A 23,931-nucleotide genomic window follows, 5' to 3' on the forward strand; every position below is an offset into this window, starting at 1 on the left:
CTGCTGCTGCTGCCCCGGCTGCTGCTGCTGCTGCCCCGGCTGCTGCTGCTGCTCCGGCTGCTGCCCCGGCTGCTGCTGCCCCGGCTGCTGCTGCTTCTGCTGCCCCGGCTGCTGCTGCTGCTGCTGCACCTGGGAGAAGGCGGCGGTGACACAACAGGCCCCGCGCTGCCCTGGGCCGCCGGGAGCCAGGGATGTGGCATTGACACGTATGTCCAGAGCTCCCTTCTGGCGGCCCCAAAGGCGAGCAATGGATGTCCGCACGCAGGTAAGGCAGGCGGGGCTCTGGAGCTTTAGACTCACAGACACGTGCAAGCGAGTGTGCAACACCCTCACGGCTACAGAGGTGCTCGCACACCCCTGTACCGCCACATCCCCGCACCAGCGCGGCCGAGCGCTCACCTGCAAGAGCCGCTGGTGCCGCGGCTGCTGCTGCCCCTGCCTGCCCGGCTCCGGCGGCACCTGCCCCGAGCCCGGCCCCGCGGCCCAGGCAGCGTCCAGGCCCCCTCCAGCCAGGGAACTGGGCTGCAGAGGCTGATGGCTCAGTCTGATGGGGGAAAAATAATGGATTAAACTTCATTTACAGGCAGAGCACCACAGTCTGTGAGAACTCAACTATAGTTGTGACATCTGACTGCCACAGACTTAAAAGATGCTACATTTCACAGGAAGAATGTCTCTCCAAGTATGAATGCTTAAAAAAACATTGCATAATAGAGCTGTGCCATACTATTGCCCAGTGACAGATGTAGGCAATAACATGTTCCTCTGAACAGGAACAGATCCAAGCATTCAGCTCTTGCTTTGCTAGGAAAAGAGGTGGGTTTCTAGAGCTTAAGCAATTCCACTAAAATGTTCTCCAGCTCAAAACATCTCAGCATTCCAATACCATAACTGAAAATCAGCCATCACAAGTAGATGTTTCACTTTCTAAAACACTGAAAAACTCTGAAATAAAGAATCCTGTTCTAAAATACTGAAAAATGTTAACTACATCATCAATTTAGCTTAGCTGGTTAGCTCAGCACAAACAAGGCAATCCAGGTTGGCCACTTCATTCCTGATGCGAGGCGCCCTGAAGGTTTGCACACCAGGCTGTCAATCAAGTAAAGGCCAAACTTTTCGAAGAGGTGCAAGCAAACCCAAAATTTGGAATACTACTAAGATATCTGGGCTTGCAAGAATTTAGACGTTAAGGAATCAGTAACTACTGCAGCACATACATAATGTTCACAACTCCAGAAATGCTGATTTCATTAAAAAAACACAGAGATTGAGAGAGAATTGCACAGCTTCATACATGACACACCATATTCTGTTTATGACAAAAGAGCTGGACCATTAGTTGGGCTGTTTCAGGCTCTTAAAAAAGAAATCTGATTCCAGGCTGTCATTGGAAACTCCTCCACTCTGCCAGCTCTGTAACACTACCTTTGACAGATTTCTACCAAGTTGGTCTTATGCTTTCTTGACTACAGACTCTGGCAAACCTGGAGTATTGACTGCTTAGTACCACACACATGCTTGTATAATATGGATCCCACATCTGTGTTTGTAGGGAAATAGGATCCAACAGCCATCTTTAAATGGATTTTTATCTTTTGCAAACACACAGGACAACTGGATGACAAGGTGTGCCAAGATCAACTCAAAATAAAAATTAAATGAGGGGAAAACAGTGGGATATTGTAGAGAAAGGAATATTAATTGCTAATTAGACCCATTAACCTCATTTTGATTAATGAGCAACCTTGTCTAGTGGAAGGTGTTCCTGGTCACGACAGGGGTTGGACCTGGATGGTCTTTAGGGTCCTTTCCAACCCAAACCATTCTGGTCCTCTGATTCTATTATTAATACACTTTATTTTAAACCAAGCTTCCCCTCGCTGTCCCCATGCTCACCGCGGGGCCAGCGCGGGGCCGTAGGACGGCGGGGGCTGCTGGAGGTACCCAGGGTGCTGGCCCTGCCTCAGCCGCTCCATCAGCGCAGGGCCAGGGGCCAGCCCCACGCCAGGGGCCAGCCCCATGCCAGGGGCCAGCCCCACGCCAGGCTGCTGCTGCTGCTGCTGCTGCTGCTGCATGGGCAGCGGGCCGCTGCACAGGGGGTAGCCGGGGGACAGGCTCTGCGGGAAGGAAAACACAGCACTGACTGCAGCGGGCCCCATGGGAGACAGCCCAGCTGCAGGACAGACAGCGTGTTTGTCGAGGACAGGGAGCCCGCAGGACAAGGAGCTGCAGTGCTGCCCCACACATCCCCCACACCAGCGGGACCCCCTCTGTCTGTGGGGTCAGGCAGCTGATACGCGGTCACGCTCACACACACTCATGGTCACACACGGTCACATGCACAGAATGGAACTCACACTGTGCTGCTTTCCCAAGAGGCACTGAGTAGAAGCAGGGCTCTGAACCACAACACCACCTCTATTTTCCCCCTATCTCCCCAAAATCCCAAGTACCAGAACGATCATGACATAATAAAGACTTACTGCTATCACCATCTCTGGCTAAATATCTGGCTTAATGCTGAAGTAAGCTTGCCATTCCCAGCATCAAGAAAAACTGGGAAGTAGCCACGTTAAAAATGTTCATGAGCTACTGCATGCAGAGACCATAACCACCCCAGGAGGAGGCCTCCTTGGTACCCCAGGCCACATGCAGAGGAGCAGGCATGGGGAAGGAGATCTGTCCATCAGCATTTCCATGCAGGTGCTCCAGGGATGAGGCAGTACCTGTGCCTGCTGTAACCCTGGGTACTGCGGGAGCTGGGACAGGGGCTGAGCCTGGGGAGTGAAGACAGCAGCTTGGTCCATTGGCTGCCCCTGCAAGATACAGCATCATCAGATACAACCCCACACCTGCAGCAAGTCTGGTTCTGGACACAAACCCCACCAAATTGTGTCCTAAAGAGTCATGGAGTGACAACCATTTCCTCCAGGACAGCACCACTGCTCAGTGCTGAACTTCTGCGCTGTGTTTAGTCACAGGAGGTGGAAGCACTGACCTTTGGTGTCTGGCACGCTGACACTGCAGCTGGGAGGAGGCAGCCCTCCACTGCAGAGGGCTTGCAGAGACCCTTTAAATGGGGCTTTGCAAAAGATTAGAAAAGAAATAGTCTGGCTGTCTTGGGGCCAGTACATTAAACCACCCAGGAAACTCAGAGTGAAGCACAATCTCTGATACAACCACCCAGCTGATGGATTTTGCTCAGGATACCTGGTCCCCAGCTTCCCCAGGTGCAGCAGGCAAAATGCTCATGAGTGCTGATGAATTTGAAGGTGACATACAAACACCAGTATGGGTAATGTAAGCAGCTCCAGCTCCAACCAGTGCAGCTGGGAACATGTTCCATGTCAAGATCAGCAGCCAGCCTTGATTGTCCATCCAAATCACCTCAGCATCTGTGCCCAGTTAAGGGCAAATCATTTAAAGATTTCAACTGTAACTGCTGCAGTGCGTTTTGATGCATGACAAAAGAGAAAAGAATTTCACTGTTAGACTTAATTTCATGACAGATTGTAAAAACCTGGCAAATTAGAATGTGCCAGGATACAATCAATCCATGTGTTTCCTGTGTGACTGGGATGCTGCACAGCTGGCCATTTTTAGAACCATTCCACCAAAAAAACCCAGTGACAGGAGCTGGAAGCAGCAATGATCCTTCCCTGCAGCTGCCCAGTTCCCCACAAAAGCAAATACAAATCCAAGCCCTCCAACAAAGCCTTTGCCATTCCAGCCAGGATATCTCAACAGAGATGAAAAATTAAGGTTAAAAGTGACTTTGATAACACACTGCAAGCAGCAACATCACAACGTAGGCTACCAGCTGGATAAGGATTGGAGAACCCTCCCTGTGTCCCTGCTGCAAACCCAAGTGTGCCTAATTAACTGCAGACAGGGAGATAGATCCCCCATTCTAACAGGCCCCCAGTAACACCAGCAATGACTGCACATGTAGGAAATACAGAAACCAGGGTCAACGGCAAAGCCTCTTTGAACACACATCTGGCTTTGCCTTACCAAGAAGGGCCTTTAACAGTGTGGCAGTTTCACTGGGACAGGACCAAAGTCCTGAGACCAACTCTAGAACAGCTTCACTAATTATTATCTGGAAAGCTTTATGGCATGGATACTAGGAATGAAACTTCATAGCATCACTGTTTTTCCCAGAAACAACTGAATTCTATGAAAGTCAACGATTTAGTAGGTAAGTGTTAGCTGTTACTGCTTTTGGAAGTAACAAGATCTGATTATTCCCATAATAATATGTCAGTGTAGAACACCCAGCCATGCTCACACAGTCACAGCCTCGGGCACATCCTGCAGCTGCTCTCATTTTCCACAGCAAGAAACACATGAGAAGAGGAAAAAATTGACCAGTGATGCAGCTATTGGAAATACTTGTAGGTGAAAGTCATTCTCTGTGCACCCGTGTATTTGCAGTGTCCCCCATGCAGCTGCTGCGGTCCCGGGTGAGCGGCCCCAAAGCACAGTGTCACTATCAGAAGCAGAGTGCAGCCTGAGTGGTGAAAGGAATGCATGCCTGGGTGAAAGTAAAGCAAAGGTCATGGTCTCTGAGTGGTTACCATTATGTTGTCAAAGCCATCCTGAAGGGATACAGCAGAACTACAGACATCCTGCGGGAAAAGGACAGGCAAGAATATAGCAACAGCACAAGGAGCACAGACGATTCAGCTTGGGGGTTAGCGGGGCTGTGCAGCACCGTTACAGAGCTCACCTGGACGGGCTCAGAGAATGCTGGAACATGGGAAAAATAAAGGGACTAAGACACCAAATGAAGTTTAAAGGCAGTTGGCCCTGGTTAGCCAATATTTGGGGAATTATTGCAACGTAACTATCAGCTGGCTCCCCACTGTAAGCCAGGCAGGGAACACAGCCCCCGCACGATGCAAACCCCCTGTGCTGCTCCTCAGGCTGAGGGGTTGGACAAACCTGCTGGAGAGCCCGTGCCTGTGCCTGCTGCCGCAGGAACTGCTGCTGCTCTTGCTGCAGGAGCTTCATCTGGAGCAGCTGCTGCTGAGGGAGGATCCCGTGGATTGAGGGCGGCTGCACCACCAAGCCCGAGCGCCGCTGCAGCAGGTTGGACAGGGCTTGCTTCGTGTTGCTTGGCACAAAGGAGCCTGCTGGGTCCAGCCTGGAACCACCTGAAAACCACCCAAAACAAAAATGCATCTTCTGCCTTCCCTACAAGTGCTAGTGGTACAGAGCACTGCTAACCCATCAGCTCTACATAATGACAATAAATGCATCTCTGCAGAGGCACAGTCCAGATTAAACCTGATTTCTGGCCTGAAAATTTAAATGGGCAAAGTAACTTTGAAGACTGCCGCTTGTAAATGAGAATGGAAAAAGCTCAAAGACTGCTGGCTGCTATATGTTCCATGTCACATAAAGCACCTCGCTACTACTGCTGAACCAAAGTCGCATGTCAGATCAAAAGCATGATATGAACATCTTAATATGTCAAGCCCATTTTATGAGACGGCAGCAGTTTATGCACTCTCTGCAATTTGATAAAAGCCATGTATCTCTCTGTCAGACTTAAAAAGGTAATCTTTATACATTTGTTTTCAAAAGCAGCATTTCCTTAAACTTTTTAGCCACTCTCTGGTATATTCTGAAGACTTTACACAGTTATAATACAGATTAGTTGTATTTGGAGCTTCAGAAATAAATATTTAACATTTATAACTGGAATCAAACTTTTAAACTTCTGCTTGGAGAAGTCACAATAGTGTTTCTCAAACCATCACAAAGTGCTGCCCTCTGGAGCCAGTAAATCGCTGTAAAACTGCAATTCACTAACTGGAAGAAAGAAGACAATCCTACAGAAAATTAAGCACATATCAGAAATGCTGAAAAAAATGTGAGCCTGTGGATTTATTACATCTAGCAGATAGCAAATCAGCCACCATGACTCTAGGTATGAATGAAAGAGGAAATAATCCAAAGGGCCTTTGTTCCTTTAATTGTCCCTTTCTCCCTTCACTCCTCACTGAACCCCACCAGCTCTCTGACACTGCCACCACAGGAGCTCATTCTGGTTTATCCACCCAAAAAGCTCAACACCTCAACAGAGACAGAGCTACAGCTGAGAGCAGAAAAGCCCTTTGAGAACCCACAGCTGACAAAGGAACCAACCAAATGGCGCAGGCGGACACAGCCCACGTCAGAGAGAGAAACAGGACGTGGTCACAAGTCCCCAGGCTGTGCCCTCCCAGCTGACCTACCTGGGGCGAGGGGCTGGCTCTGCAGGAAGAAGCTGGGCTGTGGAGGGGGCCCCCCCAGGCTGTACCCCCACAGTGCTGGGGGGGCTGCGTGAGCCAGCGGGGACGGCAGCGGGGAGTAGGCGGGAGGCACTCTGTATAAGCTGGCCTGTGCATATTCCTAAAATACACAGCAAAAGGAAATGTTAATGACATTCATACCTTACCAACTCGTAAATAATGCCCATTTTCCTACTGAATTATTAAAAGACAGAGACAGGTCCCTGTTGTTGGCAATGATGTAAACTTCACGTGAAGTCTGGCAATTCCCACTGACAGCTCCAGGCACATCCCAGCCTCAAGAGCAGCTACCTTCTCCAGGCCACGGTCAGGTGGAGTACAAGGACAGCTCAAACTGTCAGGATATAAGTAACATGAAGAACTCCACTGAAACATCAAAAAGGCCAGAAAATCATCTTAAAATTACAGCTACTTAAACCACACCACATGGGCAATCCAGCTGGATGCTGCAGGAATACCAGCACATCCACACCAGGGCTGGCCACACTGGTGCCAGGCATGTTTTCAAACTGCTCTAAGTGACTATTCAGCTCAGGAATCCACAGCCCCAACTCCAGTAAAAGGGAAAGTGTCTCAGACACCAGACCAAACTGCACAGCAGGACAGTTTATCTGTATGAAAGAGACTTTTCCAAACTGGTTTCCATTTGAATGAGACCTGGGTTTAAACCAACATGTTTGGTCTCAACATAATGTGAAGAGGAATCATTTCAGAAACTGGCACATGCAGTTTGCTACCTCAAACAAGAGGAAGCACATACAGAACCTGAGTAACAGTCAGCAAGATCCACTCTGGTGTATTTCACACAGTGTGTAAGGTCCTGAGCTCAGCACGTTCCTCCACACTGAGGAATTTCTGCTTGACAGAAATCCACCCTCCTCCTGGCCATCTCCATTCCCTCCCTTCGCTTGGAACTCCCTTCTCCAGGTGCAGAACCATTTCCAAAGGCAGCGCCACACACACCACCAGGAGCTTCGGGGAGGTATTTCAGGTTCTGTGCAGGCACCAACCACTTACCTCAGCCCTGGAGCTCGACTTTGACTTCCGCTTCCTGCCCTTTGCCTTCTTCTCGTCATCTGTGGCATGTTTTCCCTGATCTGAGAGCTCTCCCAGCTTTCTTTCTGGTTCCTGAGACACAGGTGAGGTGGGCTCTTCCTCCTCCTCCTCTGGAGGAAGGGGCAAGGGCTCAAGGTAGTAGCTCCGTGGTTTGGGTTTGGGGTGTGTATGGTACAGCAGCAGATGCTGCTGCTCCTCGTATTTGATCACTTTCCTGTCAACACGAACAGTCCCAAACCATGCCCAGGAGAGAGGGGCAGGATTTTTGTGACCTTCAAATAAGTCCCAAGGGGACACCTTTTGTTTGGTTGACACCTGAAGACCCTGTTTCAGAATCAAGGGGAAGTCAGGAGTTAAGGAAGCTGAACAATACACTTGCTTTTGTACATCACTGTTTGAGTCAGGAAAAAACAGTAAGGATGTTTCCCCTCCACAAAATGCACCAAATGCACACCAGCGGGATTTTCACTTGTGTGCAAGGCTGCCACTAGAAAAAAGCAATTCTATTTTTATAGTAGCATTTGCTTATAGACATGCTAAAAGTCTCAAGTGCCATTGATATATCATATATGGCAGAAAAGACAAATATCTATCAAAAACTGCTGATCTGAGAATAAAAGTCTGCATCTCTTGCTAAAAGTTTACGCATTCAAATAAGGGGAGGAAGCCTAAGCACTGTATCACCAAAACACACCTACCCCTTCTGCAGAATGAAAAGCTCTGTACCCGAACTCTATCCCTCTCTTTTAAATAAATTCACATTAAAAAATTATCCAGGGACGGGGCATCCACAGTTTCTCTGGGCAACCAGTCCTAGGGCCTCATCACCCTCCTTCCCAATATCCCCTCTATCCCTGCCCTCCCTTGTCCTGTCCCTCCAGGCTCTTGCTCAAAGCCCCTCTCCAGCTCTCCTGGAGAGAAACAAACGCTTTTGATACCGAACACTGTCATTTGCAGCTGTTTTTAAAGGTGTTACTTGCCAAGCTCAGCGTTCCTGGGTGCCAGCAGCACTGCCCACAGACAGCCCACCTGTGCAAGGGAGCACAGTGCTGGGGCTGCAGCTCTCGTGGGGACTGAGAGGGCACGAGCAGCTCTGTCACGGCTCCTACAATCCTGCCCAGGAGCACCTGCACTGCACAGGCTGTGCCTGTCCGCCTGCAGCCCCACACTCCAAACTCATGGCAAAAGTGAGATGAAAGCCAAACGTTTGCTCTTGCCTGTTTCTTATCAATGGAGTCAAAGCCCGCAATTTTGTTGCCCTTGGTGTCGATGAGGGACCCCATGGGCTCGCAGGCCACGATGTCACACGTGAGCCGGGGCAGCGGCAGCAGCTGCCGGGCCTTGTCGATGCTCTCGGAGCGCTTGTCCCCCAGCTCCTTCTGGGGAGCAAAGACACCCATCAGCCAGACACAGACACAGACGGGGACAGGACACACACGACTTTCACTATTAGAAAACATCCACTTTCTGCATGAATCATTTCCTTTATTTTTTAGTACTTTTACTAAATTTAAGCAAGTGGCTTTGCAAGGGTTTTGGGCTTTTCTCTTTGTTTAGAGAACGTAAGTTTTCTTTTCATCTCTTCTTTAAATGCAACATAGAAAGTACATAATACAAATTTAGTGTCCCAGACATGAATAAAAGTAACTAAGTGTCTTGCAGGGTTCCCAATTTTAATCAAATATGAAGAAAATCCTAGGAATCTCTTCCCACACCCACATTCCTGTATTTTTATTTTCTTCTATTTCCCCTTGTTACTACTAGGAATGTCCCAGTCTCTCCTTTTTTTCCAAGAGGCCTCCCCAGACACTAGGAATGACAGGATTAGAAGATGAGCACAGAAAGCAATTCAAAGGAAATGCTGAAAATGACATTCATTATGCTTACTTTTAATTTCTTCACTAAATTCATGTAAGCCCTTTTGTTCTCCTCAGGCCCTCCTTGGGAGGCATTTGACAGGTCTGAGGCAAGCGTCCCATTGATGAGGACCCCCAGCATATCCAGCACGGTTGTGAACAATTCACTGGGAGTAAAGACAAGTGTTACCCTGGGGAACTATGACTGCCAGGAGATCCAGAGATCTGATTCATGACAGAGGCCCCAAAGGCAGCTCATCAGCACAAACCGTCCACAGAGTCAGTAAGAATTACAGAGTCCAGCTTGGGAAAATGCTCAGCTGAGAAGGAGTGTTAATAAAGGCTCCAGTGCTTTCCCAAATGGAGGTGCCCCCATCCCAGGCCAGCAGAGAACCCCTACGTCCCACTCAAGCAGTAACAGGATAAAAAAGGTAACAACTACATGCATGCAACCTAAGCTTAAAGCTCTAAGGACACGAACTGGCTGTTTGAACAGAGCAGACATACTTGTTGGTGTGCAGATCCACAGTCCCTGAGGTGATGATCTGGAGGAGCAGAAGGGCCCAGTCTGTGGTCCACTGGGTGCTCCTCTGCACTGTGTCAAACATGCCCCCCACCTGCAAAACAGCACACGGGTAGCAGGGCTCTGCACGCCTGAGCAGCACACAGCCCTTGGCTCCCCTGGCACAGGGATCACTTAGGAATAAAATAGTTATCCAGTCCCCTGGGAGCTGGATACTCGGAGCTGCTCGCTCCTTACCACCTCTTCCCGAGCAGCTGCTGCATCTTTTCGTAACAGCGGGATAACCACAAGTTTTGTTACCAGGTTGAGACGCAGTTGCAGGGCTTCATGCATCATCTGCCTGGCTTTGACATCATCCCGGTACCGTTCTTCTCTCCAGTTACTGAGGATCTGGAGATCAGAGAAAGCATTGGACTAAGGTTGTTTTCTTCCACTAATGTTCTCCCTCTAAGTATTTGTGGCCCTTTAGCTATAAAGAATCATAAAAGACTATTGACCTCTTTATCCTTCTCTTTATTTAAGGCTTAGAACAGACTAAGAAAACCAATGGGAAGAAAAGGCTAACTTGTAAAGAGTCATTTGTGTGACTGCATCTTCCTGTTGCAGGAAAAACCCAACCAGCTTTGTTATGCATTTCTTAGCAATATTGCTTGAAACACACTATTTCACTACTGGTGAGTCAATAAATCTCCTGCACTGGATGCAGCTTCCCAACAGGATCTGGTGGGATCTCCAGATGAGAAATGACAGAAACTCAAGGAAGCTAGACCAGCTGCAAATCAGGGGACAACCCACACAATGAAATGAAAGCCCAAGTGGCAGAAACTAGGAGAAAAAACCATCAAAGGAATTAATTTCCCCGGGATGTGGAGCTGTGTCACAGCTGGACCTGAGCTGAGGGGCAATATGGGAAATAACAGCCCCACAGGTACCAATTCCCACTGTCACAGCAGCTCACAGAAACTACACTCAGAGAAAGGAGGCATGACCCCCTGCTCTGGGCACTGGATATGCTCAGTCTGAAGGAGCTGCTGGAGGCTGGAGCGGGAGTGGGTGGGAGCACTAAGTTGTGAGCAGAGGCTGTGAGTAAGCACGAGAGACCCAAAGGAGAGCTGCAGGCAGGGGCCAGTCTGGGGCCAGGAATGTTCCTTTTTACAATAGGCAAAACTCTTAATCTGTGCCAGCTGGAGAGGGTGCTGGTTTTTCCTAAAGAAGGACAGTTTTAAACTTATAAAAACTTTCCAGGATCAAGCACGGGACTGGGAAGACATGCTCTCAGGACTAACACCTTTATTGTTTTTCCTAGAAAGAACTGAAATCAGACTCCAGTTCATTACATCTCTCTGTAATAAATTTAGGAGAAAAGATGCATTCACACTCAAAAGAGGAACAAACACCTCCTCATTTTCCCCTCCTGGGACTGCTCCTTTTGGCACACCGCTGTAATTTTTCTGGGTTTACACCACCATATACACATAGAACTGCTGACACACACCCACCTGACCAAGGGTGCTCATGGTTCTGTGCCTGTCTTACCTGAGTAACTTGATTCTGCAGGGATGTGAGGAGCCCTTCCCTTTGCTCATCCTGACCCTTAAGGCAAGTGAGTACCAGTGACAGGAAAGGCTGCTGGCTCAGCAGGGACATGCTTTAGGAGAAGCAAACACAGCACTTCATTAGTAAAGTTATTTTGGTACTTCCCATCCTCGCTCCCTTCCTTGTTTTGTCTACACTTTTTCCCTTAAGTGGCACTGCTGCATCTGTTTCTGTTTTAGTCAATTAAAGCCTTGGCAGAGGCATTAGGGACCATTCTCCCAGGAAGGCAGAGTCCCAGTCAGGCCAGCTGCACAAGTTGTTACTGAAATCCCCCAGCTCAGCGGGGCCCTGAGGGAGCGAGAACTGCCCACACACCTGAAGGCCTGGCCCAGGAGCACAGCAGACAGACTACTTTGACTAACCAGGGATGTCATTTTGGTGGCTATAAGGCAGCTAAAGTTTCTAATCCATGTCAGTGGTCTGAAGTAAGTCCCAAGGAAGTTTCCCCTAAAGGCTCTGATTAGAACAAAAGCTGCCTGACTCACTCTAAAATTCCAGCATGGACTTAATTCAATAGAATGTCTAGCTATACTAGACCCCAACAAAGTACAAAAACATTTCAGTCACTGTGGAAGAATATTTTACTGAAGGAAAATCAATAACCATTACGTAATTAAAATTCTCACACATTTGGAGCTGGAGATGAGCTTAAGCTGAATTCCCAACAGGAAGCAAGTGACATGACAATGGTGGGACCTTAACAGCAAGCAAAATCTCCTACAGCCACACAATGGAAGAGACAAGTGCTCTAACTGTTCCTTTAAATCTCTAACATTTCCCATCACCAAGCTGAAAATAGCCCCTGGCAGGTGGGTTACAAAGCTGCCACATTTCTTCCTCTGAAACCAGTGGTATTTTGTCAGACCAAATAACACCGGAACCCTCTCTGGGGCGATAACGTTTTGTGAGGCCAAAATCCAGTCCTCAGTAAGCTCCTCCTTCACAAACACCGTTTAGCTCTGTGTGCAGGGGTTCCCCAATGTCATACCTCTTTTGTTTCTGTCTATCTCTCTCCTTCTTAGAAGACGACCCCAAGTGCTGCCCTTTCTCCAGCTCCTCTCCTGCAGCTTTCAAGACCCTACCTTGAACTGAGGTAGGCAGTTTTGCAATCAGGGGGGCCACCAGCCACACTCCTTGCCGCTCAGAGGAACTAGGAGCAGAAAAAACTTACTTCAGCCAAAGCATCCGTGCGGTTTTGTAACCAGCTATAACTGTTACAAGATTGAGCTGCCTCAGTAAAGCAATGACACAACGCCTTTGGAGTCACGAGTGAGGACTGAGCAGTCACAATTTCTCATGTGCAGAAAGTTCAAGAATAGCAACTACATTTATTGTTAATAAAAAGTAAATAGAAGGAACCTGCAGGTAACTATTTCTGTACATTCCTGGTTCAAGTGCAAAACAGTTTAGGCAATCTACACACAATTAAGCATCATGTCGGCTAAAAGAATTAAAAATGTGCTACGAAAAATACCTTAGGAATGTCTTTTTACCATTCTGTCTTGTATTACTTGTGTCAGAATTTCCAACAGAGTGTGGACTGAAGAGGCCTATACCAGAGTTAGAAGAGTTATTGTTTAGCTCAGCGGATTGCTGAAACACCTCTATTGTCGCCTTTGCGATATTATCCAACAAGCTGTTCATTTCAGCCACAGACCCAGAACCCTACAGTGAAACACAAGTACACTAGCACATTCACGGCATGTTTGCTCAGGGACTATGTTAAAAGTTAACATACTTTTTTGCATTAAATATTTAAATCAGAAAGTTTGAAAACCAATACTTACAGGGTCCTTCATGCACTGTTTGATCATAAGCTGCAGCTCCAACCATGACTGTCGCAGAGTCCACTGGTCTAAGTTCTAGGGGAGAATTGACAGTGCAAATATTAATTGTTAATATTATTAACATTAAAGTCAACCCTTTACAGGTCTGAAGAAAATAAATAAATTTCATACTTTAAATCATCACGTGCAGAAACCTCATGTTACAAGCAGATCATCACAATCTCTGATCTTTCTAATAGTTAATGGCATGCCAAACCATCAGACCACAGAAGAACATACATGCACTTCCACACCTTTCAGCTGACACTGTTCCTCAGTACTTTTAACCATGCAGCAGGGGAACCTTGCTCAGCAGCACCACCAGGGACACTGAACAAGGGTGACAGGGAGCTGTTCCACCTCTCCCTGGCGCCTTACCTGCAGGATGCGCTTGATGTGCTGTCGCTGAGGGTTGTCACCCTCGGTGCACTCTTTAATGCCATGGGGATAACAGATTAGTTGAAGTAGTTTCTGTACTTGTTTGTTTGAGAGAACAGGATCCAAAATAAGATCTTTGTCTGTGCACAGCCTCTCAGGTTCTTTCAAACAGTGCTCTCCAACCCACTCCTGTAAGGAGTCACATGACAGATTCACCAGAGAGTTTCGAAGCAATACTAACTTTTTGGTAAGCTGAGGTATAGGTAGGGAAAGCTCCTCAGTTCTGAGAGACTGCAGGGGAGGTTAATAACTAACTAAAGCATTTTTTAACCCAAATAACTTACTACTCCAAATTGCCCAAATCAGGAAACTCAAACAGAACACAAATACTGACACACTTCAACACTCATTTTGCACCAAAATACATGTTATGCTTTTCAAATGTAATAACACCCTTTCTCCAAAAGAGGACAGAGGAACAGTTTTAGGGTGTTACCTGCTGGCAGATTGTTCTGAGCACGTATCTCGCATACTCGCTCAGACTGGCAGTTTCAATGGAAACAGCTTTTCCACAGGATTTCAAAGTGTGAGAGGAACCCCAGATTTCCTCCTCACTGAGTTCATCCAAGAAGCCTCTGACATGGAACTCTTCACTCTTCAAGGAGCCAACATTGTTGCTGCCAATGTCAGCGTCACCTGGAGGGCAGAAGCACAGGGTGAACTCCCAGCCTGGCCCCGGCTCCGAGCAGGGACGGACGCCTTGAGGCACGGGACAGCTGGGGAGTGGAGCTGCACTGAGGCCATCACGTCCAAAAGGGCAGCACTGACTGACTCTGGGCATCACCAAAGTACTGTCCTCCAGCTTTATGTTGCAAAGCATCTTTCTAATGGGTATTTCAGAAGCAGGAAAAGGTTTACACAAATAAAACACAACTAAAGCCACCACCTGCTCAGCTGGAAAAGGTGAGTGAAAGGAATTGCTTTGGCAAATAAGGAATAGTTGAGTTAATCACTCTTCTCAGATGCACTTTTTCCAAGTCCTGTCTCTCACTTTGATTTGTTAACATTCTGTTAACAATGTTCAAGAGATAAGTTTGACCAGTGGCCCCTCAGCCACTGAGTGGCCCCTCAGTCTTACTATGAGCCCACACCTTTATCCAGGAAGGATGAGAGGAAAGAACCTGGCAGGGAGGTAATACAGTGAAGAGAGTGGCACGTCCCAGAATGCTCTGATAAAACTGGAGCTGCTTCCTCAGCACAGAACTGCAAAAGCCACCCTTTATCTGATGCTTTTCTTCAGCAAAGCAAGTAAAAATTTTGAATTGCTAATGGAGGGTGCCAACAAGGTGAACTTGTGCCAAACCAAAGGCAGTTACTTGTTTGGAAAACAACACTCACCATTTGTGGAGAGCTGCTCAGAGTGATGCTTTTATAACTTCCACAATGGCAGACACCCAGGATTTGTGGCAAAACATAGAAAAAGGTGGGAAAACTTACCTGAGACCCAATTTCCTACCTATATTTGAGAGGGGACTTTCCTGAGTTTATATGTACTGGGACTCCGGGGTGGAGGTCAGGGTCAACATCTGAAATAGTCACATCTGTTTAAAGCCTCTCCACTGGGGCTGACTCACCAGGGAAAGATCTGCCTCTGACCTGGAGTCTGCACTCCCCACATGCTGCAGGAGCAGGGACAGCAGCCACATTCTTCCCCTGTTCTCAGGGTTTTCCTTCCCAGGAGCAGTCCCCCAGAAGTGAACTAGCATGAGCCGTTTCCCACATGAACACTGGCACAAACACATCACACAGGACTCTGCACACCCTTACCAAGCATCAGAATTGCTTTCAGGACTGCAAACACAGCTCCCACTTCAATGCTGTTGTGAGCAGCAGCCAAGAGGTGACGATCACAAGAAGAACGAATTCCAGGAAATAATTTCTCTATGGAAAGAAGAGGAGATCTTGTAAAAATGGGTGTTATTTACCAACTAACATTTCCGTTGTACAAAATCCTCCTCAGTTAGAACAGCTACAGAAGCTCAAGAACTGAAGAAAGAACTGAACCTTCTGAAATTGAAACTGCAGCCCAACAGGTAAGTGATCAAGTCAACTGGGATATGTGGTTATGATGGATTAATAGCAAAACAAGCTGTGGGCAGTGAAATAGAAAAGGAGCCTGTTGGCTCACTGTGTCCATGTGAACAGTGAACTTAACCACAATGAGACACTGAAGCCTATGCTGGTTTTGATGTCACAGATTTAGGAAATTACTTCCCTTACCTCATCTGCGAGACAAATGAGGCAAAATTAAGTGCTGTAAATGAGTGTTGCACAGTTGCACCTAGCTCTGCAGCCTGCAGAAGCCAGTGAGTGCTCTGTCTAACTTGTAGGAGAAGATGCACAGACTGGAAGTGGGAAGGAGGGCGGGAGGAAGGATGAATCCATTACCTCTCGAGGTGGTTAACTGAGCCAGAGATAAGAAGGGTCTGTAACATGATCACATTGTGTTTGATGTGTGCTACTTCCTACAGGTCAGTCATGATTTCTCCTATCCATTCAAATCCACTTTTATTTCTAGGGAAAGCACATCTGTCTGTTCTCAGTCAGTATTCCTCATGGCTCTTGCCTGTTTTGCTTAAATAAGCAACAAAAGCTCATTCATTTATGGTCAAAAACTAAATTACTCTTACTTTTACACAGAAGAATTTGACACCACTTAAGAGCTGACTCTTTTTTTCTTTCTACTTCTTTTTCATGTAGATATAATCTTGTTTTCAAATTTGCTGAAATACTTTTAAGTTACACATATACATATATATATATATATATATATATATATATAAATGTTACAGATATATATATAACACAGCTTATCACCAGAATTGTTTCATTTTAATTGTCAGGTGCTTTTTCCTTGCCATTTTTCTTCCTCTTTTGGTCTGTGGCAAACACACACAGGTCAGACCTCTTAAATAGTTACATTTAAAAGAAAAAAGAACTACCTTCATATATCCTGAGAACTAATTTTCTAATTCCTTCTGTTGGATGCTTTATTATACTCTACTTGAAATCACATTTACTCTCCATTTCCATGTAGGGCTCCCAAACAGCCCCGTCAGTGCCTCTGCCACTGCCATTCTCAACTCTGCCAGGTGTTGAGAATGAATGTTTCAGCAAACTCCTGCATCCGAACCATTTCCCAAACAATTAAGAATCATTGGTATCAGCTCCTCAGCAGTGAAACATCTGCAATTTTGAACTTGCACTATCGATATCTTCACCCATGAAATCTGCAGCCATCAAAAACCAATTATAGGTTTACTTTCTGCAATGGAAGGGTCAGGCAGCAGACAACTCACCTGTTTCCTGGGGAAAGAGGCACACCTGGGGTGTCCTGAAGAGGTGCAGGAGCAGCCGGCAGGTCATCCTTGCCCCAGGCTCGGCATCCAGGTCCCCACAGGCTGTGGAAGATGGGACATGGACATAAGGATCTGCCCAGGACCTCACAAATCCCAATGTCAGGCCTGGACATGTTCTTCCTCACAGCCCCACTTTAAATGGAAACACAATGATCTCAGCAACAGGAATTAGCCCTTATGGCCCTGAGTCATTAAAAAACAAGAAGAGAACAGCAAGATTTTTGATAAGCAAGAGCATGGAGCAGCCAGGAGCTGGGAGCAGCAGGGGAGGCTGCACACAGCAGGACGGGCACGCTGCACTGGCAGCACTGGCAGCAGCTCTGCCCCAGTGCCCAGAGGCTGCCCCAGCCTGGCAGCGCTCCTCGGGGGCCGCAGGGACCCCCACGCTGCAGGGCACCAGCACCGCCAGGCACAGCCCCTGCCCGCCCCCTCCCTGGACACTTCTTAGGAAGTCTCAAGTCTTTCGTTTTAGGTTTCTCTCTTGGTGTTTTCTTACCAGCTGCCAGGAGGGAGGGCAGTGCGACGTGCTGGACAACATCCTCCAGGGAGAAGCACTGCCGGGCAATCAGGATGGCAACGAACGTGGCCAGGGAGTCGTGGAACGACAGGTCACTCACCTGGAAGGACAAACACTGCACGGCCTCGCACAGCACTGCACACACCCCTGCCACAAGTACTGAGGAATTCATTCAGAGAATAAACAGTAAAACATTTACACACAAGCACTTGTTCCTTTTGTACCTTTTAATGCATTTCCCAAACATTTTATGGCAAATACTGACAGCTCTTAACTGAATTTCAACAAATACCGATTTCAAATACCAAAATTCTGGAGTAGAAAACATAAACCTTATAAAAGCTTCAGAAAATTTTATCACTCAATAAAACCAGGCAACACCAAGGCTCCTTCCTCAGCTTCAGGACAGGAATGTCCCCATGGACACAGCTTCAAACGGCTCCCAAAGGCAAATGCATCAAACTGAGGGTAAATACACGGAACGGGGTATCGGATCAGACCAGTCACCATAATCCTGCTGACTGAAACAGGGCTATGGGAACAACACCAGGTGAGTAAGAAAAACCCAAGTGTAGCGCCCCTTTTACAACTGAGGAACCAACACCAAAACATGGCCCTTAAAACAGAGACAGTAATTTACACATCCATCAGCATCTTAGGAAAAGCACTCGGCTTTGCCTGCTCCTGTTGAAGAGTGACGCTGGTACTCTGCATCATCCCATCAGAGAGGCAGGAAAAAACTTGCAAAGAGAAAACTCTAAACACTGCTCAAATTTTTCATTAACCCTGAAGATGTAAAAACAAATAAAAATCTATCAGGAATCTCATTAAAAGACTTGAAAGTTCAACTGGACACAAGACTGGATTTGTGCTCCACATTTTGTGTAGAATGGAAGCCCAACTACCTCTCTAAAAAAACCTGGGGTAAGTAGGTGTCACAGGTATTCAGAAGATACTGAACTTACATCCACACTGCAGAGCAGATCATTGAAGCCCCAGACATGGTTTGAAGAGCAGCACAGAGCTTTCACGACCCCCAGCCACTCCGAGCTGAGCACGGTGCAGCTCGCTGTCAGCTCTGCACACAGGTTCCCGATGTCATTGATCCTGGGAAGGAGAGCCACACTCTTACAGAACCCAGAGATTTTGTAAGCAATAAATATTTAGGTCAAAGCAGAGCAGTGCTTGGCAGCAGAGCTGGAGTTTCCTTACTCGAGGTGGGCGTTTATGTCCCCAAGTGCTTAGGCCACTGCTCACACCCCACGGCTACTCCATGGTCAACAACGAGCACCTGGGAAAACCTCTCCTGGCAGCAGCGTCAGGGACAGAGGTGTGTGAGGCACTTCTCCTCAGCTCAGTGTTACTGTGGCAGGTCACTGCAGGACCCTTCCCTCTGCCCAGCCAGCACTGCCATCAGGAGGGAGACAAGCCACAAAATCAACTGGCATTAATGAATTTCACTTCAGAGATCCCATACGGTGTAACATAGGATTTGGGGCATGATTCAGGGTTATGTAACAGCTTAAGAAATGGCAGAGTTGACTCACCCCAGTGCAAGTTATTTTCTCTCTGTTCCAGAGTGAAACTCGTTTGGCTGCATTTAGATGTTCCCTTTTGTGCTCTTACAAAACTGCTTCCTCTCAGCTGCTCTGCCATGCCAAAGATGCTCCCCACTCCAGAGAATCCCAGACTGGCTTGGGTTGGAAGGAACTTTAAAGATCATCCCATTCCACCCTCTGCCACAGGCAGGGACACCTTCCACTATCCCAGGTTGCCCCAAGCCCCATCCAGCCTGGCCTTGGACACTGCCAGGGATCCAGCGGCAGCCACAGCTTCTCTAGGCACCCTGTGCCAGGGCCTGCCCACCCTTACACGGAAGAATGTCTTCCTCATATCCAATGTAAACCTAGTCTCTGTCAGTGAAGCCATTCCCCTGATAAATCTCTTAATACTTTGAAAAAACAGATTTTTCAAAAATCTGTGGAGATAAAATCCGTAACTTATAAATTACACATTTAATTAAAAACCACCAGTTGTACCAGGAGGCAATGACCTAATGCAGAGCCTTCCCTCATTTCCAGACTTCTAACAAGCAAAGACTGTCCTGAGCTGTTCAGTCTGAAACAGCACAACTGCTGATACCAAACTGCTCCTGACTGCCTGGCAGCGAATGCCTGCTGCTGCCTCCTCCCTTCTGCTGAACTACACAGACCCATTTAACAAAGTAGCTCCAAGTACTTTACTCAATACATTTTCAGCAACAGGGAAGAAAATTAAAACAATTGCAAAAAAAAGACACAAACCAAAAAGGTGAAAGGAAATCTCTCCAGAGCAGTAAAGCTGCCCTGGTCCTGCCCCAGCCCGGCCTCACCTGCCCGGGTCCTGGTGGCCCATGCACACGCTCATCAGGGCGTTGCAGACGAAGCTGTAGCGGTTGGCTGCGTTGTCACTCAGGATCCTGCCCAGCATCAAGTAGTTGATGCTGTGAGCTGAGGGGTTCTCAAGGAAATCCAGCATGAACTCCGGGTCCCACAGCAAGTTGGAGTTTGAAGGCTGAATGTTGCTGTAGATCGTCTGCTTCACCTTGGAACAGGCACTACTGAGGAGCAAAACCAGAGCTGCCTACAAATGCACTTTGCAGGAAAGCTGCTGGGATGAGAAAATCCTGGTTGGGTTAGCACTTCATACACATTTTCAAACTCTTTTGGATAAGCAGCATCTACCAGATAATAAGGCTGATGCATCTACTTCACTCAAGTTTTCCCGCAAACAAAGTCTTGAATTTTCAAATCGCTTCTTGGACATTTCTAGGACTGAAATTCTGAGCAGCTGGGTAAGGCCCAACATCCTCCTCCCCAGCATCTTCCTGGGGCATCAGGCGTCCCTACGGGGCACGTAACCTCGCTTCCCAACACTGCACCATGACCCAGCGAGCTGCAGTGAGGCAGGGGGAATTCATTGAGGAGAAATGACAAAATTTATCCAAATTAAAAGCTACATTTGATAAAAAGGTGACTTAACAGACAGGGTTTGGAAATCAGTACATAGAGAAAAGATACTTAAAGTTCATATTTTGACATTAATAATTAGACAAAAGGGCAAGAACTGTCCCAGGCCAGGAACACCTGTATATGAAGTGTTTTTCTTCAGGGAGAAAAATAGGTGTTTGTGAGGAATGCAAATTTCATACCCAAAATATTCCAAGGAGCATTTGTTTCCAGCATGGGGTTTTACATCACAGGGACAAATTTGACTAATTAGCCCAACTGGGAAGACCTCCTCATCTCTGAAAATAATCAATTAATTGAAGTTAACTTAAAATAAGTGAAAATTTTGGGATTTTTTAGAAGTCCACTGGCCCCAGGATGAAAAGAGAGAGGAAGCACTGGGCATCCTGGAAGGCAGCTGGGACCTGAGAGAGGAGCACCAGGTGTGCCTGGCCAAGGGCTCAGAGGGCAACACCGTGTGACCCTGTCCCCGACAGCCCTGGGGACACCCTGTCCTGCAGCCCTGGGCCCCTCATCACTGCCAGCCCTCAACAGCTGCTCCACATGCCGACACCCCAGGACAGGAGGACGAGGCCATTAGCAGGGTAAATAATTACAAGAAGGACAGTGCCTGATGTGAACCCTCTGCTCTGACAGCCAGTGCAACAGCAAAGACATAAATCCCGTGAGTGGAACACAAACACCCCTCACCAAAACCACCAGGCAGTGAACGGGCACCTGGGCACAGGAACATCCCCAACACCCCAGTGTTTACCCACAGCCACGGTCGCAGAAAGGAAAGCCAAACCCAAAACAACACTGAGCACAGCAAAGCAGCCTCTGAGACAGCACTTGCACCAGAAGCAATGCTGAAGGAGTGGTCAGGAGATAGAACTTTTAAAAAAGTGAAAGAATGATTTAAAAAGAGGAAGCTTAGGGAAGATAAGTAACTGTTCCAGGCACACAAAACCACACACCCCTCCCTCAGTGACACACATTTAGAAGACACTCGAGAGGAGACCAGAGCACAGCAAACCACAGAAGGTGAGTCTCTAAGTGTGAACATTTGTAAATTTTAACTTATCGTTGCTTCAAACTGACTGAGAGAAACAGCTGGGCTTACAGCAGGCTAGAAAGGAGCTGAAAATGTTACTGTGAACATGCAATGGGGTTGGGTGTTTCAAATGTAGCAAGGAGACCAACATGAATGCAATGTTATTACCTTAAATACAGCTGTTTCAAAATGTATACATAAATTTTATTAACAGTTTTCAGGAATTTCTAACTCCATTTGATAAAAAAAAGGTGCTTCCAAACAAGTTCTCTGTATCATATCCTTAATAAATTATTTAATACCTTGTATTATTACTAGACTATTTTGACTTGTTATTGTAGATTAGTGTTAATAAAACTGTTAATTTTTATTGTGTTACTGAACTTTATGTTGTAAGCAGAAAAAATTAACATAGAGCTCAGACACTTGTGTAGTTCTGTATTTCCTATTTCTTTTTCCTAGTGTTTCTGATTAAATGCTACCGCTCCCAGGAGTCTGTAAGCCTATTAAAATATTAAGATTATTACTGAGAAATCCTTTCCTGCTCCCTATGAAATGAAACCACAAATCTGAACTATGCATACCCAAACTAGGAACACAAACCAGGAGGGGAAACAGCAACTGAGGCAGTTTGTGATTCTCATAAGATGTGGATTTGCATCTGAAAGGTTTCCACTCCCCCTTTACAAAGTAAAAGCCAAAAATACAGCATATGGGAACCCAATTCTTTTTAAATTTAAAAATCAAGGAACTGAACATTCAAGCATAAAACTTCACAAACTCAAAACACGTTTGTGCCTCTCCCCGCATCAAAGGAAACCTTCACAGAGCACTACAGCTGCAACAGCTGAGATTTTGCAGGTTTTCCATCCAGCACTGCCTGTACTGCAGCCGAGTTGCCCCAGGAACCCAATCAGGCACCCCCGACCCGCGAAGGCAGCGAGGTGAGGGGGATCCGATGCCGCGGCTGCACCGAGAGCGTCCCGCACTGCGGGCAGAGCAGCCCCTGAGCTGGCCCAGACGGGAGAGGGCTCAGCCCCTGCTCCCCGCAGCACAGACCCGGGACCGCACATCCTCTGGGGACCGCACACCCTCCGGGGACCGCACATCCTCCGGGGACCGAACACCCGCCGGGGACCGAACACCCGCCGGGGACCGCACATCCTCCGGGGACCGCACCTCCTCCGGGTACTGCACACCCTCCGGGTACCGCACATCCTCCGGGGATCGCACATCCTCCGGGGACCGCACACCCTCCGGGGACCGCACATCCTCCGGGGACCGCACCTCCTCCGGGTACTGCACATCCTCCGGGGACCGCACACCCTCCGGGGACCGCACATCCTCCAGGGACCGCACATCCTCCGGGTACCGCACACCCTCCAGGGACCGCACATCCTCCGGGTACCGCACACCCTCCGGGGACTGCCCTGCCCCACCCCGCCCGAGGCTGCGACGGCACCGCCCGGCCCCGCACGCTGCCCTGGCACGGACAGGGGAACTGCATCAGCGAAGCGAAGGCTGCAAAGGCCACGGCGATTTCCACGGGATGCAAAGTAAAGGGAAACCCCAGTAGCCCGCATCAGTCTGTGCACAGAGGTGAGAGCAATCCCTTCACCACCCACCTGAACAGGTCTCCAAACTTGCTTCTCAGGTGGCTGCAGGACACGTACAGGTCGTAAAGGTAAGCTAAAATGCACCGTTCTGGAGAGGAACACTCAGAAGGATTTACAACGTGCTTCACCACCCCACACAACCTGCAAACAAAACCATCCTGAGTTTGTTCCAATGCACCTGAGAAACGTGTCCCATACTGCCATAGATCATATAAACCCCTCTGTCAGCTGGGGAACGTGACCGACCCTCATCAGGCTGACAGGCTTCATGTGACATTTGGTGTCATCTGTGGCAGAGGCCCTCAGGGAGCCCAGGGCAGAGTGGGGCCAGCGGGCAGGAAATCAAGATGCACAACCCCTCCTGAGCCAAGGCTACAAAGGGTGGGGGTCCCACCAGCCCCGGCAGTGGGGTGCAGCCTGTGGAGGCGAATCATCCTCCCCTCTCCCCCGAGCTCACCTACAGCCCCCCACCAGCACTGCGACACCTGCTCCCACTGCCTGAACCTAAATGCTTTTTCTGCTTAAGAGATACCAAAACACTCTTTGGAAAGGTTCAGGTGCCACCAACCCTTCGAAGACTTGCGCGGTCTGCTCGGAGCTGAGGATGAGGCAGGCGTGGTACCGCCGCAGCACAGCCACGATGCAGACGCACAGCCCCGTGGTGTAGCTCCCAGCCAGGCTGGACGACTTGAGCAGCAGCTCGGCCTCCACCACGCTCAGCTCGTTCAGCAGCTGAGAATACACACAAACAATAAACTGAAAGTAACGCCCAAGTTAGGCACCTGAAACAGGAGCAAG

The 23,931-nt window shown here is 48.0% G+C and overlaps 1 protein-coding gene across 1 annotated transcript in view; it reads right to left on the reverse strand.

The window, feature by feature from the left end:
* The window catches only part of MED12L (mediator complex subunit 12L), a 101,998-nt gene that overhangs the window by 3,311 nt on the left and 74,756 nt on the right, over positions 1-23,931 (reverse strand). Inside the window, exons 19-42 of the mRNA XM_042042402.1 lie at positions 23,702-23,865; positions 23,143-23,274; positions 19,848-20,075; positions 18,442-18,583; positions 17,456-17,576; positions 16,900-17,001; positions 15,368-15,481; positions 14,037-14,236; positions 13,541-13,729; positions 13,124-13,198; positions 12,811-13,001; positions 12,325-12,486; positions 11,277-11,388; positions 10,041-10,130; positions 9,725-9,834; positions 9,249-9,384; positions 8,579-8,740; positions 7,323-7,685; positions 6,249-6,405; positions 4,951-5,162; positions 2,730-2,819; positions 1,900-2,120; positions 400-544; positions 106-129 (exon numbers count right to left, since the gene is read on the reverse strand). Coding sequence (XP_041898336.1) covers positions 106-129; positions 400-544; positions 1,900-2,120; positions 2,730-2,819; positions 4,951-5,162; positions 6,249-6,405; positions 7,323-7,685; positions 8,579-8,740; positions 9,249-9,384; positions 9,725-9,834; positions 10,041-10,130; positions 11,277-11,388; positions 12,325-12,486; positions 12,811-13,001; positions 13,124-13,198; positions 13,541-13,729; positions 14,037-14,236; positions 15,368-15,481; positions 16,900-17,001; positions 17,456-17,576; positions 18,442-18,583; positions 19,848-20,075; positions 23,143-23,274; positions 23,702-23,865 — 3,642 coding nt within the window. The remainder of the gene's footprint in view (positions 1-105; positions 130-399; positions 545-1,899; positions 2,121-2,729; positions 2,820-4,950; positions 5,163-6,248; positions 6,406-7,322; positions 7,686-8,578; positions 8,741-9,248; positions 9,385-9,724; positions 9,835-10,040; positions 10,131-11,276; positions 11,389-12,324; positions 12,487-12,810; positions 13,002-13,123; positions 13,199-13,540; positions 13,730-14,036; positions 14,237-15,367; positions 15,482-16,899; positions 17,002-17,455; positions 17,577-18,441; positions 18,584-19,847; positions 20,076-23,142; positions 23,275-23,701; positions 23,866-23,931) is intronic.

This window comes from Corvus kubaryi, unplaced genomic scaffold (genome assembly GCF_017639235.1).
Source record: "Corvus kubaryi isolate FWS band 111438036 unplaced genomic scaffold, C.kubaryi_AGA036_p1.0 37397, whole genome shotgun sequence".
Taxonomy (NCBI): domain Eukaryota; kingdom Metazoa; phylum Chordata; class Aves; order Passeriformes; family Corvidae; genus Corvus; species Corvus kubaryi.